Here is a 17395-nt window from a genome sequence, read left to right as displayed (position 1 = left end):
AAATGTGAAGTTAATATGAAATTCTTGCTTGTTTATTATAAAAGAAAAATTAAAGCCATTTAACTTAACTATTATATTATAATTTCAAATTTCCTCAAATTTTTATACATCTTTTTCAGATTTTCTTTTTTTTTTGAAAAGTCACGTATTTAACAAAAATGAATTAACAAAATAAAAATTAAAAACAAAAATAGTATGTAGCCAGAGTTGATAATATCAGCTGCTGCCAGAGCATCTAGTTCATGGAATAATAAATGCGATATTAATATTCAAAATCAACTTCAAAACATCATATAAAGAAACTAGCGTAAACCACTGTCGTAATTCTAGCAAAACAATTATAATAATACACGAAACTTTTCACTACCAGAAATAATATGGAAAAAGTGAAATAATAGTAGTAAAGACTTGCAAACAATTAAATTTAATAGAATGAATTGGAATTACAATATAAAAAAATGGTCTTCTCTGTTAGCTAAAAGCAGGAAACTTTATGCTAATTATTTGCCAAGAACTCCAGAAGAAACTAGTATTCCATGAATAGAAATATGGTGGCTATATCATCTTATTTTCGTGAGAACCATGAAATACTCCAGTGGCTCAATCTACAAATCCCTCCCCTTTCTACGAAAGGAAGACAATGATGAACTCCCCCATCTCCCCCCAAGACACAGATGCATCATTAAGGACTTTCTCTTTCATAAATGAGGGCTTTGGTCATCCAATCTTTGTGGTACTATACTTAATTTTCCTATTTTTTCGTATACGTAGTATAGAGAAAGTATAATAACCGTCAAAAAAATAAATAAATAAATAAAAAATAAGAAATCGAGATTTTGACAAATCTCCACATTTTAGACCTTCCCAAGTTCAAAAAACACATTTTTGGAAAAGATTTGTCCGTCCGTCTGTGATAAAGTAATTCAACACCGCTTTTTGCTAGAAGGCTGAAATTTGGTATACGGGCTTAAAGGCACATTTGAAGATTTCTATTAAATTTTGAGCAAAATCCATTCAAACAAAGTATGTTAGTTCGGCTGTTCGAAAATAAGTTGGTACGATAATTTCAAAACGATGGGAGCTAGAAAAATAAAATTCGCTGTACATATTTAACATATATATGTAGAGTAGACACTTTTCAAATTTTAAGACAAATATCTAACAAGAGGTCGACCATCTGCCGGTGTGTACTTTCAGAAACATATAACCGTTATAACCCAAAGACCTAATGATTTAAATGTATCAAATTTAATACGTGATTTTGCGAGTTTTAAGTTTAGTTTTATGTCAAAGTCTTGTTTTAATTGGTTAGGAAGGACGTAACGGAATTCAATTTCGATCACATGCCAGGCATTAATCGCTAAATTATTCGCCAAGGATCACGTTATAGATTCAGTAAACATGCCAAATTCTCATATTTCTAACTATAGCACGCCAATACCATGGAAGTCGTTCTCTGAGATTCCCTTGAAAGTTTTAGAAAGACGACTCTAGCTGGTTTGTTCTTATTTGCAAAACCTAACTTGTATAAACTCTCTGGATGTAATCTATACTTATAATAAAGCTCAATGTGTGTGTGTGTGTGTGTGTGTGTGTGTGTGTGTGTGTGTGTGTGTGTGTGTGTGTGTGTGCGTGCGTGTGTGTGTGTGTGTGTGTTGGCGCTCTACAGGCCAGGTCATTTGACATACAGCTATCAAATTTGGTACATGTATACCTTAGAGGTCGGGAATATGCACCTGGGGTCCCTTTTATTGAAATTTTAATTAGAATTTTAATTATTAATTAAAAACTAACTTTCCCCCAAAAGAAACTTCCATTTTCCCCACCGCCAAATGAGTAAGGCTTCAGTTTCTCTTTTCTCCCAACAGTAATGAGGCTAGGGTTAAAATTTTTCGGCGGATTATTTTAAACAATTCTGTTTATTTTCTTAATGTTTTATGCATTTAAAATTAAACATTGTAAATAATCCATGTTTCAGAATCATTCTGAAGTACTCTTGAATTAAAATAACACAGAATAAAGGAAATTAAAAATGTATAATCTGCATAGCGTCACCCCAACTGGCGTAGAAAAATTCACGCATTTGCGTTACCTAACTGGCGAAGAAAATTCACGCATGCGCATTGTTCTGATTGTTGTCATGACAACCACTTTCAACGGATGATTTAAATTATTTTTAGGTTAGTTGCATGCTTTTGTAAGTAAATTGTATTTATGTTAGTTATATATTTTTTGTATATACTTATAGTTTTAAGTACATCGTTTTTTAAGTAGTTTTTTTTAACCTGTTTTCAATGATTTAAATTATTTTTAGGTTAGTTGCATGCTTTTGTAATTAAATTGTATTTATGTTAGTTATATATATATATTTTGTATATGCTTATAGTTTTAAGTACATCGTTTTTTAAGTAGTTTTTTTAAACCTGTTTTAGACCGATTATTTTAAACGATTCATTTTATTTTCTTAGTGTTTGATGCATTTAAAATGAAACATTGTTAATGAATCGATCTGTTCATGATCAATCTGAGAAAATTTTGTTGACAAATTCTTGAGATATTACATAAATTAAGAAAGATATTCTTTAGTGCCCATAAAGTTTAAAAGCTCATATACTCTATTATCAGTAATCATATTATTAAAAAAAATGCTTTGTTTCAGTAAAAAATATTATATTAATTGCAGATTAATCATTTACACATTAATTTAAAGCATAAATTCTACGAGGGGTAACAGAAAATTAGAGAGATACATATCACGTTAGGACTGAAGGCCTTTATAATATTATGAGTGAATTATATGACTATCAAATTTTGAAGTTTTAAAATATTTTGCTGAAGAATCTATTAAAGTTGGAATTGCATAAAATATTTAATTATTAAATTTTTAACGAGCATTAAGTTTGGCGAACCGGCTGGTCGCCAAAGGCGGCTAGTGGTAAAATAAAACTAACTTATATATTTCCACTACATCAAATACATCATAATGCACCTCGTAACTAATTTTAAATTGTTTTTTAAATTAAATTCATTCTTATTTATTTTCGTATTCTTTTTCACTGCCTTTGCACCCTGGAATCCATTTCTTATTCACAAACAAGAATTTAATTCATTATCTCTGAAGATACTTCTTCAACGAATTCATCGGCCATTTTTCCTGCGATGGAATATTTAATTCGTGATTGGATATGAAAATTTGATACTTAAATTTGCATTTAAATCAAAATAAGAATTTAATGATTTAAAATTACGCATTCGCACAATTTACATTAGATCATTAATCTAATCGAAATTCGAAGTAAATTTATATTTCAAGAGATTAATCTTTTGGTATTAATTAGAAAATTAATAAAAACTGAAAGAATATTAGATAATGAATTTTGCCAGACATGTAGCGTATTAAATTGTATACTTATATAAATGGAAAATTATATTTAAATATAACTGCAATCATTTCTTTCTTTCATTCATTTCTTAGTTTTTTCCTGAGAATATATACTATAAATAGAACAATATAAATACCCTAAAGACATTTGAGACTTTAAAATGTATGCATTTTTTGTCTCTACAAAAGGAAGTAAAACCAAAACATTGAGATGCAACTAAGTAGAAAAGAATCCACAGAATGCTACATTTCCCCCCAAAATTAAGCAATGTGTTGCGATATGGATTGTTGCAAGTTCAATTTTCCAGAGCAGAATAATTACGCTTAAATAAATTAATATCGAAATCCACAAAATGTTGGAGTTTTCAATTCTATAACTCCATCAATTTATAGTTCTCGGTATCAAAAATCGATTTTATTATATGCAAAAAGTTAAACTCGTCATTACGAACTTAGTAAAATAATAATTAAAACCCCTATGACTTTTATACCTTTTTTAAATTCTTGTATCGGCAAGTTCCACACTTCGGAATGAATTTTTGGTGAATTAGTGGCTTTATGAGGGAGGAAAAGTGGGGCACTTGGCACTTATGTTAAAAATTTTGTTCTGATACCTACACTGAAACGACCGTATTAAAACAATATTAAAACACATAAAATTTTAAAGCGTAAAAGCGATCTCGAATATCTTGCATGGCAGAGGTGAATGACAATTACAAAATATAGATCTTTGGTATAAACATTTTTATTGAATCTAAAGCAAGAATGACGCATTTTTGCAGACCAAAATTTGATTGACACCAAAATTTAACAAGGAATTACAATCGTAGTCAACAATCATATATTAATTGATTTAAATCGCCACTTTTATGAAATGTTGTGTTTACATGCTTGGAAAATTATAGACCGACAGACAGTTAAACGTTGGCAGTTTTAATTTGATAAGAATCTATATTTTAGATGTTAAACCTGTGCACCAGATTTCATCTAACTAACTCTGTTGTGCTTTTCAGTTATCGAGATCACTTTTACCCGAACAATCAGACTTCTTGAGAATCGATTTCGTTCAAAATTTGGTAAAAATCTACAAATTTGATCGTAAGTTCCTAAACCGAATATCATTCATCTAGCTCAAATGGTTTTAATTGGGTTAACAGATAAAAATAATGCCAAAAATGAGTTTTTCTATTCTGGAAGGTCCGAAATGTGAAAACTGTTGTCAAAATCTGGAATATTAATTTTTTGACAATTACAATATTTTTGTGCTTCGTATATGAGAACATAAAAACTGCATAATTCTTTATATAACAGGTAAACTTGATAATTGAGAATTTCTTGAAGATAGTTGAATTATTCTGCTTATTCTCAATAATAATTCCCACTATTGTGCAAGCGTCAGGAAGGGTTGATCTCATTTCACCATAATAGGGGTGAAATGAAAGTTTTATGAAGAGATGCTTGCATTTTATTTAATAATATTATAAGCTCCGGTTATAAGTAGAATTAGATGGCATAGTAATTGGGAATTATATCCGAAAAATTGAACAATTTATATGAACGGAAAATAAACAAATTCAGAAATAAAAACCTCTCAGGTCATAAATAATAAGCGGTAAAAAAAGAACTGAAAGAGAAACTTATCTAATGAGATGGTCTGTTACCTGTCTGCATAGTAATATTGCCATTTAACTATGTATTACTCCTCTGCAGGGCAAAATAATCCAAAAGTGATAATATCGAGTTTCTGAAACAGAGAGTATGAAATCGCATCTAATTCGAAGCACGTGTTCAAAAACTTGTTTTTACTCCGAAATTCTTGATGGTGTTTGTGTACGATACTTGTAAGTAATGACTTTTCCTTTCGGTCGAAGAATATCGCTTGTAATGCATCGTCGTGACGCTTTACTACGTCATGCCACTATCGTTAAATATTTTTTCGCCTTAATCAAAGTCGGTTGAAACAACTTTTTCAGAAATACTGGTATTTAATATACGTATGGATCGATTAATCCTTCGCAAAATAAACACACACACCGACAGAATAGATCATTAAAAAATACCCTCGTCAAGATGGAAGGTTTATCTGGTTAAATTACAATCTGGCAACATAAATTGTTGATATTAGAAGCACTCAAAATTAGGACTTGAGAATCACTTTTCAGCCACTAATTTCTAAGATATTACAGTCATCAAAAAACTTTAAATACAAAAGTTTTCGTCTTAATGAGGCACTAATTTGGCTAATTGGATTTATCTTTCTATCTTCAATATTCAGAAAGTTATAGAGAAATGAAAATTGCACCTCCATCAACCATTTCCACTCCCCGTGAGCTAGATGGGCCATTTACGAATTCAGAGATTTTTACATTTCTAACAACATATTTCGAGCAACTTAAAATCTAAACAAAATTACTCCAGTTATTCTGTTCACTAGATAACATGGGCAAAGCGTGCGCATTTATATATATATTATATATACATTTTTGAACAAAGGCTGGTTTGAGGTTCCAGGGATCACGATTGGTTAAGAACTGAAGAAATTTTCCTGAAGTCCTGTCATGAGAACCATTGCAATAGGTAGTCTTCCTACAGAAATCTACCTAAAGCATACAGGAGTATTGTAAAATTTGTAGGAAGGAAAAGATACAAATTAACTTGACATGGCTGCACGGTCGACTTCGAAAGTAAATATAGCTGTATGAAAATTTGGGAAAGTTTTACATTAGTGGTTTGTCAAACCAAAATTATAAAAATTCGTACCAAATGCGATGCAGCAAAATATTCGGAAGTATAGCTTTCTAGGCGGAAAAAATTACTAAGAATCGATTATCACAATTAAATTTTAACGTCCCAGTTATATAACCATGTAAAATAAATGTACACAATAATATGTGTAAAAATAAAACCAACAAAACATTCTTTGAAATTCTGAAGACCCTTTCTTTGTCTGCAACTGCAGAAATAATTTAATTACATTAATGTCCATTTTGAAATCAAGAACTGGTATATTTCTCTTAGATTTTCGCACCACACTAGCAAGAGGGCTTCAGATATAACGAACAACAGACCTGTGTATATGCCGAATCTTCTGTGAAATCGGATTTCGAGTACAGGATCTTTAGGTGTCGAAGTCGAGATCTTATCAGATTAAAGCGTCCTCAACAAATGACTTCGTACTATAGTTATTTCAAGGTCCAATTATCCACCTGTAGAACATTTTGTTCCATTTTTTTCATTTTAGTCTAGTTACATCAGCGCCTCGTTTTGAAACAGCAATTGGACTATTTTGGAGCGTACCTTATAATTTTGAACAACTATCAGATGACGAGGTGGGTGCCTGAGATAGCAATTCCCTCTTCAAAAATCTGCACTATATAACGGGATGATATACAGTTGTCAGATTTAATACAAACCAAACACGCATATTCGGTCGGTTCTTTAGTGAAATCAAATTTTGATACAAATTTTTCATGAAGCATTTCTTAACACGCTGGCTGTCGCGTAAATAACCTGCGATGCACACCAATTTTCTAATTAGATCCTCCATTTTCTTTTTAAGATGTACCAAAAATAGGATTACCTAATTAGGTAGATAGTCTGAATCACAGATTTGAATCATGATAGCGAACATATAAAAATAAGAGATAAAAAGCTATCTTAAAAACAGTAGTATAGTATCATGTTTCTTTTTTTCTTTTAAATGATTTTATCTGATATTCGTTACGATTTTTTTTCTTCACATCTTACATTATTTTCGAATTCTTTATTCAAATCTTCCATTATCTTCGATAATTTTCGAAATGAATTTTTTTTTGTTCATATGCATTAAAAGTAAACATTATCTATTAAATTGAAAATTTTCAGATAGGAATAATACATCAATTTTATTGAACGCATTTCGTTATTTTCTTCTGCAAGTTATTTACTTTCTTCATGCGTTTCATACTCGTGTGGTGATGAGTGACACAGTTAAGTGACGTAGATTTGGGAAGAAAATTTGGAAATATTGGCGTAAACAATGTAATTGTGATAAACATTTGATTTATGATAGATATCACATTTTTGAAATATCATGAACATATTTATCTGTTATTTTGTATACATACGGTTAATAATAATACTAAAATGCATTGCAGAAGAAAAGCACTGTTTTTATAATAACAATTTTAGTGGGTTACTGATGTACTGGTACTGAATTTCATAAAAATATTTTTTAAACAATGTTTGTTAAAAATACTTTCTTCTATCGATTAAATTCTACTTTTCTATTTAAATTATTTTTTAAGAATGTCAAATTTAATACATTCATGGCATACATGAAACCTTCCTGTGTGAATAAACGAGACAAAAAATTTTCAAAACTTTTTTGAATATTATTTCCGTTTCTTCCAAAAGTATAGGAAAACTGTAAAAGAAATGGCGTTAATCGATGGATAAATAAAAATGGAATTCAATCGAAATTTCAATAGACAAATTTGATTATTACGAATTTAAGGATACTAATGCACATTCTTTAAAAAGTAATAATGGTTTTTGGAAGATTATGTTATTTATTATATTTGTTCATATCAATAAAATTACTAATTAAATTTCAAAATTAAAAATTCCAAAATCAAAAATAAAAATGGGGAAAATCCTACTTTTATAAAATCTTAAATATTAATAACTACTTTTACTTACTATTAATTAATTCTTTAAAATTAAATTTATATATTGCCTTGATTTAAATTTATCGATTTAAATCTAATTTAAATTTCGCACAAATACCTGATGAAATTTAACTTCCAATTTATTACGCGAAGTAGAATTAATTTTAAGAAAACAATGCTATCTTCGGAATCATCATTGCGAAATTATCTTAAAATCATTGTTAAGCAGTATAATTAAGTTTTAAAATTAAAATTCATCATAAAAGGAGGAAAGCCATCCCTTTAACCGCTAATAACCGCTAATGCATAACAGCTAATTATTCATTTTTATACGAACTATATGCAATCAAGACGTCTAATTAAAAAAAAAAAACTTTAATCATCGTCTGATGTGAAGTCGTATTAAGTAAAGCATTATGAACTTTTTCACTTATATTTTGTCAAATAAAAAAAGATCAATGTTTTTTTCATGGTGTTCATTGTAGCTTCTAAAGGAAGGTAAAATTACTTCTTCACATTTTTTTATCACCTCTTAAATTAGCACATGACATTCTATATTCTATTATATGCTCAAATCAGAATAATTCCGTTAGTCATGATACCAATTTCATAAATCCCTCTTAAAAAGAAAGAAGAGATAATGCTCGAGGCAGAAAAATTCCGGATTTTAGAATGAAGAAGGAAACAATGTATAATTGGAAGTTTTTTATTCTTCGATCCGTACGTATGAAGTATTGTACCATTACAAATGTTACGAACGAATCAAGATAGTCATTAACAACATTACAATGACCACAAATGAAATGGCGATAGTCATGAAATAATATTACCACAGAGAAACAGACTTTTGTACTATTACAAGGGACATGATTTATATGGGGCAGTCATGAAATAATATGTAAATATAAACTGTACCACAGCGAAACATATTTTCGTACCATTACAAGGATTACGAATAAATTGAGATAGTCTTGAAACAACATGTAAATATAAACTTTGATAAGTATGAAACTTAATTTCGTGCCATAATAAGGTTAAAAATAGAATAGAAAATAGAAAAATAGAAAGAAAATATAATGTAACGGTGTATAACAGAGGGGCGTGTAACAGATGCATTACTGTATTTCATTATAGAATGTTACATAACCAAAAAATCAGGAAATAACAAATCATAGCAAATCGAAGGTTACGGTGTTTTTTGCGGAAATTTCGGAATGGAACGGATTTAAAGAAACTTCCGCCAAGGACGTGATTACGCGTTCTTTTGATAGTTGTTAGAGAACCATACGACTTGTTGAAATATCTTTCCATTATCTTCGTGCTGAAAACGATCCAGCCTTTTTTTTTTTTGATGATATTATTCATACATTTATCAATGTTATTTTTTTACCATTTGCTTATCATTATGTATTTCAGTTTTCTGGTAAACAGAAAAAAAAAAGGGGGGGGGGGTAAAAACCGAAAATTGAATCATAAATCGTCTCTTCTATAGTTCAGTGCTATCACTATGGTCATGGCGGCTCACAGAAAATATATAAACTAGAATATTTTACTTCATACTTACTGATATAATGGTAAAAACAATGCAGAATTACGGGCAAAAGTTTGACACTAAAATTCAAAATTTACTAATAAATCGATTGACAAGTATTATAGTCTCTAACAGGTGTCATATATGAGGAAAAGTTAATTAAAATTTTAATTACAAGCGAGTCGATCATTTTTCTCCAATATCTTCGAATTTCTACAGATTCGGAAAGGATACTTCGAAAATATTTTTCGAAACTCAAACATTTCGTAATAGTTTTGACACCAATTTACAACTGAAAAAATCAGATTTTCAGTCATCCAAAATATCAAATTTAAGAAAACGTAGACAATAAAATACTTTAGTAAATAACAATTTATATTCCAATGCAACAAACATATCTTTAAATCGTACTCTTAATATAAACACGACACATCCTACATAGCTGCCATTTTTTTTTACAAAATATATTTATCACAAATTCTTTTTCGTTTTATGGAAATCTGATCATAAACAACGCGACTTATCAAAGATATATCAACATCACACGCGATGAAAAGCAGATAATCATCTCTGATATCAATGTTATCTTCTGCAGTATAATATAGTAGGTTTTTTTTAGTCTTGTTGAATTTTTCCTGCTTTATTAGTTAATAAATCAAACAAAATCATAAAAATATATAAAATTATAATATTTTTAAAATTATCTACAATGCTCCATATAAGGATACTAGATTAGATAACATTACGCCATCTAATTACGTGACGCAATGCACATGCGTCTTGTTTTCAGATAGTTCGCATTATGATTGTTTTTTGCGCAACCATTATGGGAAAAAAACATCTATTATTCTCCGGTTTTTGACAATAATAAATGTTAAAAAGAAAGGCAATTTAAAATCAAAATTGTTACTTAATAAAAAAATACCTTGAATCTAAAAATTAATTTACTTCAAAATAATTAAATATATGATAAATTAAAAAAAAACACGCTAACACAATTTAAATTAGATTTATTCTAATAACAGAATCAAGCATAACTACGACTTAAAATAATAAAACTTCAGCTGAAAACAAATAATTCTAGTGTAAATAGGAAACGATATTAAAGGCTTCAGATAAAGTTTGTAATAAAAAAAAGCAAAGCCCTAATTAAAATTCTCATGGAAGATCTAGGAATAATAATAAAAAGATACGTCACGAGTACACTAATTGCAAGATGCGCAATACATCCTGAATTTCAATTAATGCGAAGCACCTTTAACTTATGGAACGCGAGCGTAAATTTATTCCATACATGCTACAAGTATTCTGAATCGCTACACGTTTTACTTGAAAAATAATCTAGTTTTTGAAATTCCAGATGTTTTTTTAAGAAATATTTTTTAGATACTTTTAGTATGTACATATGAACTTAGGGAATTATTATGACCTCATTTGTAATGAATTCGTGTTACTAAAGCGATAACATCAAAAACTGAAAATTCCATTTTTAATTAAATTTTATATCAAAATTCCGAATTCAAAAGTAATCTCATTTAATAGGGGGAGACATATTCATTAAATCTTGTTAGCCAGGCCTTTTAATACTATTATGGAATTCTTAAGAACTTTACCTAAATTAAAGATCAAAAGTCTTCTTTCTTTTTAATTCTGTTACAGTGTATAAAAGTATCTTCAATCTGTCTCCTATTCAATGTCTTGAATTTTCTGTTTTTTTTTATTATTATTAATTATTCTCTTTTTCTCTATAAATTGTCCATGATTATATAAATAACTATTTTTTTAATTATTTAGTAAAGAATTATGTTTCTAAACTTAATAACAAACGTAAAACATGGTCAAAGTGCTCTGATTATATGAGTGAAATATGCAAAACGAAAAATTCTATTGAATTTACATAATATATTATTTGTTTTTACAAGTTTTGTTTTAAAATCTTGGTTTATGTTTAAAACTTTGTTCGCTAATGTTTCATTAATTCAATGATTCAACTTTCCTAAAGTGTCATTGCCTCAAGTTCAAAAAACTGTGATCAAAATCTAGTCTATAAAAATTCTTTAATTTTAATAACCCTTGAAAACAGCAATAATAAGTTCGCAGCATCCAAAGCATTTTCTATGAATTCAAATTAGCCTTCAAGCAAAAACACTTAACTTATATTCATCTTTTTAGTCTCATTTACGTGTTTATTTGGCATCACTTCTAGATATTTTAAATAAATTACAGTTGGTATATCAAAATATCGTTTGTCAAAAAGCATATGCTGCAAAAGACAAATCTGATGAAACAGCTGAAATCATAAGTAGAATATGGTATTTTGTGGCAACATATAACAATCGCATACCACAACAATCGGTAAGCAGATGCATCTAATCTATAGGAATGTTTAGCATCAGTAAAAGTTTTGCATATTTTACGTGTGTCATTTTGAAATGATAGTAGTTAAATAACTATAATCTCAAGTAATGGCTCTCTCATCTTTCATAACTCCTATTTACTTACATTTTGCCAACTTTTTATTTATATGCTAAATTTCCTCTTACTTGAATTGATTTCTCTGAATAAACAATTTTTTATTTTCAATTCTCAAAATATAATTACGTAACTAATGAAAACAAACATTTATATAAGAGGGAATCTTATATAATAAATCACAAAACCGATTTCGGAGAACAGCTGTCAGAACTGGTTTGAAGCAAGTTTCCGCTTTCCACCTGCACCCAGCGTCGGATTCCAAACGAATTGCACTGAAATTTCAGCAGACTAAATTTCTGGGTCACTTAGTCGATTACAGCAAATAATCTTGGGTCTAAACATTTTTATTTTAAATATATTTTTGAATTTTCATAATGAAGTAGTTCTTTAAAAATATTTTTGGAACTTAAATTATTTTTTTAATAATGGATGATTTTTGAAAAGACTTTTAGGAGTTTATTGAAACGGACGAACTATCACTTCCATTTTTAGCTTGTAATAGGAAAGAACACGGATAATCTTTTAAAGATTGATTTTACTTAGGAAAGTAATAGAGAATTAATTACTAATATTAATAGCAGGATAGTGATAATTAATCATTAATATTAACAATTAGGCAGTAATAAATAATCACTAATAATTTATAGTGTTTTTTCTCAATGACTGTCGAATTATATGCTTTAATTTGTCATTTAGGTGTTGATTTGTTAGCACATGCTGCTTTCCTATTCTATTTACAATTTTGTAATTAATATTCATTGAAAATACAAATTAACCACAAATAATTACTCAATGATAATTATGTCCAAACGATTAACTTTTCGCGTTCGGCTGCATGATGATTTCTTCTCTATATATGTTCGAAAACTAAACCATTAACCTTGAGGTAATTATCAAATAATATTTAAAAAGTTAATTGTAGTTCTATATAACGATTAGATCTTAAAGATGATAGATGATCTTTTTATCTCAGATTTTATCTTAGATCTATAATTCAAAATATGATAAAAAATTTCATCTTTTATTCATCAAAAAAAAAAAAAAAACTTAACATAACCAGTATTACAAACATTCGTTTAATATAATAATACCAGCGATCCAATTGCTCTTTTTTTCACATCTGGATAAAAATTTCGATTAAAAATCATTTAAATAGTAACATTTTTAAAATTACTACAAAAAATGACGGATTAAAAAAAAATTATTTTTATTAATATTGGTTTTGTTTTACTGTGATTCCTTGTGATTTTGTTTTACTTACCTTGATTTTGCATTAATTTCTGAATTAATTATGAAACTCTTTGTTCTAACAAGCGATCATTGATGAACCGAATCAATTCAACTAAATGTCTTAACTATTTAAATTTATGGGTGTTTTGGATGCTATATGATAAGATGTGTCAGTCTTGGCCACAATGCTATTCAAAAGAAAATAGTAAATTCAATTGATTCAATAATTTGAGTATTGTTTATTAATGCTGTTCCTTCTAGGTATAAAGATTATCTCAGAATAAAAAGCGCCGCCCATTTTATAATAAATAGAAGAAGAAAAAAAAAAGACTACCATACGAAAATGAAGACAATTTTTTCGCAGCCAATAATAAATAGTTCCATTAAAAAAAATTCCAACATTTGATACGAAGACGAGACTCCTGATGTGACAAAAAATAAAAAAAAAATCAGAAACATTCGTTATCGCTTATGAAAGATTTAGTTATTTTCTTTTTTAAAGTATTTCGGAAATTGAGATGGATGCTGTTGCTAATTAAGAATTGAAATACTGTTAGAATTCTTCTTGATCTCAATATTCGAAATGCCGTGCAACAGCATAGAAATAATGTAGAAAAACTGAAGCACATTTACCACCAATAGGAAAAGTTAAAAACGAAGAGAAAAAAAAATAGAAAGGAATAATAAATCATTAGCTTCTATAGAAAAGAAATATGCATAGGCCATTTCTTCAGATACCCTTATCAATTACAAATTTAGAATTCTGGTTTTAAAAGAAATGACCCACAAATATATTAAACTATTGTAATTTCAATTCATTTTAAGCTTAAAAACTAAATATAATAGATATCTGATGATACGCTATTATTACAAAATAAATATGACAAAAACACCAAATGAATACGCATAATATAATTATTTCAATGCAATATTGAATACTATGCAAATTTGATAAAAATATTATGTTTGATATTAGAAAAACAGAAAGCTCACTGAATTGTTTTCTTATAATAGAATATTCTTGGAAGGATAAGAAGAATTAGAATGACAAGCACATACTTTTAAACAAAATCAAAAATAATTCTGAATATTTTATATCATTTTGCACCAAAAAAGCTACGAAATCCTAACATTCAATTCCAGTCATCAAAGCATATTTCAAAATATAAAAGGGTATAGCTAAGATTAACAACTATCAATATATTTTAACAGAAATCTTTTTTAAAGAATTCTTTACAAATTTAACACATTTGTTTGACTCGGAATGTAAACAATCTGAAATGAAAAATCGCCAAAAGATAATTATTTAAATTCAGATTCAATATAAGCGATCCAATAATGTAAATTTATGATCAAAATATGAGAAGGTATTGCTAACAAATACAACTAATTCATATTTTTAACAGGAATCCTTTTAAATGAATTCTTTTGAAAAATCTAAAACATCTGCGTGACTTAGAACGTAAAGAATCTGAAGCAGAAAATCGCAAACGATAATTATTTAAATCAGATTCAAACGATCCAATAATGTAAATATATGATCAAAGTTTATTCGTTTATTGAAGGAATAAACTATCGAATTTCATTCGTTAGTAAACGCTTGCCATAGGGCAACAAAGACAAATATGAATGTTCTTCTGTTCAGATGAATCGTGAACAGGAGAGGTCAAGCTTAGCTGCAAAGAAAAGCCCGTTCAAAACGGGAAATGTGTTTTCGATTCATTAATCATTTGGTTTCCTGAAGAGTAACTTAATGATGTAACTGAAAAGTGCCGACGATAGTGAATGTTTGTTCTACTGTTCTGCATTTTGCTGGCTGTCAGAAATTTATTTTAATCAATTAGCGTCTTTTTACTTCGATTAATCAATTAAATAAATTTAAAAAATCTTAGTCAACAAACTTTGAATAATGGATGCACTTGAAAAATGTTATATAAGAGTGAATGCATTAACTCCGAGTAGATTAACTTTGACAGCTTCATAAACAAGACAAAACTGAAATTATTCTAATGCTTTTAATCCTAAAAATTAAAATTTAAAAAGTACATTATTAGTTAAAGACATCTTTAAGACAATAGCCAACAAAAGCTAATTCTTCATTTGCCATCTTGAACAAATTAGCTAATTTCGAATAAATTAATCATAGAAAGTCAACTATATATTTCAGAAAGAAATTAATAAAATACATAATTCTTCACAGACAAAATGAAAACTATTTTTCATGTTGTCCTTCAGTTCAAAAATGCAAATTATGTTTAGATTTTAATTAATGATCAAAATTTTTATTTTTATGGAATAAATTTAAACTTCTAAGTCAAAATATACGAAAGACTTAGTATTGTTTTGGTAAAATTGTAGGCATTTTTAAAGGCAAATAAATTTACGAATCTGTTGAACAACTCTGGTACACTAAGTCGTAAAAACGAATCGGAACTAGTTTCTAATATCAAGTTTATTTGCACGACAAATATTTTAACAATTACATTTAAAATTTTATTACTAACTACAATTGTAATCTTTTTGCCAATTTATATAAAGATTGTAAACATATCAAAAATATAAATAAATGAATGAAGTGTGGACATGAGAATGAAAAAAAATTCCAAGAATGTGTATAGAATAAATCAGTAACCAAACCAAATAGTGTCAAAATCAAAACTTAATTCTTTATGTCTTTTCTATGCCATTATATAATACATAATGCCATATAATGCTTTTACGATATCTTTACTATACTGCACATGTTTAAACATTTAGAATATCAAATATCGTTCTTGAAATACTGTATAATATCTTATGTTAACTGAGAATTTTCATATTTTCTTTCAATATGCAGATATAAACCAAAATTAAATTCACTACCTAATGAAAATTGAGATTTCCTAAATAATTAATAATAAAAACACTAGATTTTTAATGTTGTTTGAATAAACTAAACATTCAAATGAAATTAAATAAATTATAGAGTGTTAACTCATTCGGAACAAATGGAATCAAAACCCAAACTGTTTAAGAGCTTCGTGATTTTTTTTGATGTCGGAAAAATCAGAGCTTCATTTTTAGAATGCAATCTTTCATTAATGATTCTAAATACACAATTTCTGAGTATAGGATTGAGTAACTTACATAAACAGACAGCAGCCAATAACCTCAGCGACTCATCAGGTGGATGACAATTCGGAAAGAAAGGATCCAGCATATAGTAGCCAAAGGTCAGGGCTAAAACAGCTTGTGTTGCTGGTCTTATGATCAATAGTCCAACCCAAAGTCTTAAGAAAGCAGTTGCAGGTCCAAATGCTTCAATTATGTAGGCGTAATCTCCGCCGGATTTTGTTATACAAGTTCCAAGTTCTGCATAACAGAGTGCGCCGAACATCGAAAACACTCCACAAAGAGTCCAAATAATTAGAGAGATCCCGAGTGAGCCCGAATGCTCGTACACACCTTTTGGAGATACGAAAATCCCCGAACCTATGATGGTTCCCACGATGATGGCCACTCCATTTATCAAAGTAATTCGTTTTTTAAGTTGCACGTCTTGTCCATTTGGAACCGGAACATGTGCTGTCGTTCCATTCGCTGTTTTCTTGCCTTCCATTTCGGAACTTTTGATGTAACAGAATCAGTAGTTGAACTGGTTAGAGCAAGGTGATTGTTTGTGTTCCAATCTGTAAGACCGCATCGTAAGAACTGTCAAAAGGTGCTTGGAGTAAACAGATTTAAAACCCGCTCGCGATTTTGTCAGAATCAACCGGTGGCTGACGGAAGCATGGTTGCGATTGAGTCAGACGTCACGAATAATGCGCATGCGCGGATAGATGGTGGTGGGAGCGGTCCTACGTCATATCCTATGAATTCGTTTGCCTTAGTGGAAGTTCAGTCTGGAAAAGAGGAAGAGATAGTAGTGACACTCCGTTTCTTCTCTCATCGGCGAAGGTGGAAAGAGAATTGTTTCTCGAAATGTTTCGCGATGTTGATAAAACAGTTTATAGAAAATGTTTGAGTTATAAAATGGTAATTGTTATTATCAAGAAATACATCGCAATTTTTTTAATGCACCATTTCTTGTTAGCGCGTTGGTTTACATTGATACATTGCTTTATCATTTTTTTAAATAGTAAAAAAAAA

The 17395-nt window shown here is 28.9% G+C and overlaps 1 protein-coding gene across 1 annotated transcript in view; it reads right to left on the bottom strand.

The window, feature by feature from the left end:
• The window catches only part of LOC129972536 (large neutral amino acids transporter small subunit 2-like), a 91031-nt gene extending 74008 nt beyond the window's left edge, over positions 1–17023 (bottom strand). The window contains exon 1 of the mRNA XM_056086700.1: positions 16394–17023. Coding sequence (XP_055942675.1) covers positions 16394–16865 — 472 coding nt within the window. The 5' untranslated portion in view covers positions 16866–17023. The remainder of the gene's footprint in view (positions 1–16393) is intronic.
• Between the last annotated feature and the right edge of the window lie 372 nt (positions 17024–17395).

The sequence above is a fragment of the Argiope bruennichi genome, chromosome 6 (genome assembly GCF_947563725.1).
Source record: "Argiope bruennichi chromosome 6, qqArgBrue1.1, whole genome shotgun sequence".
Classification (NCBI taxonomy): Eukaryota; Metazoa; Arthropoda; class Arachnida; order Araneae; family Araneidae; genus Argiope; species Argiope bruennichi.
This window is presented reverse-complemented; position numbering and strand designations above follow the sequence as displayed.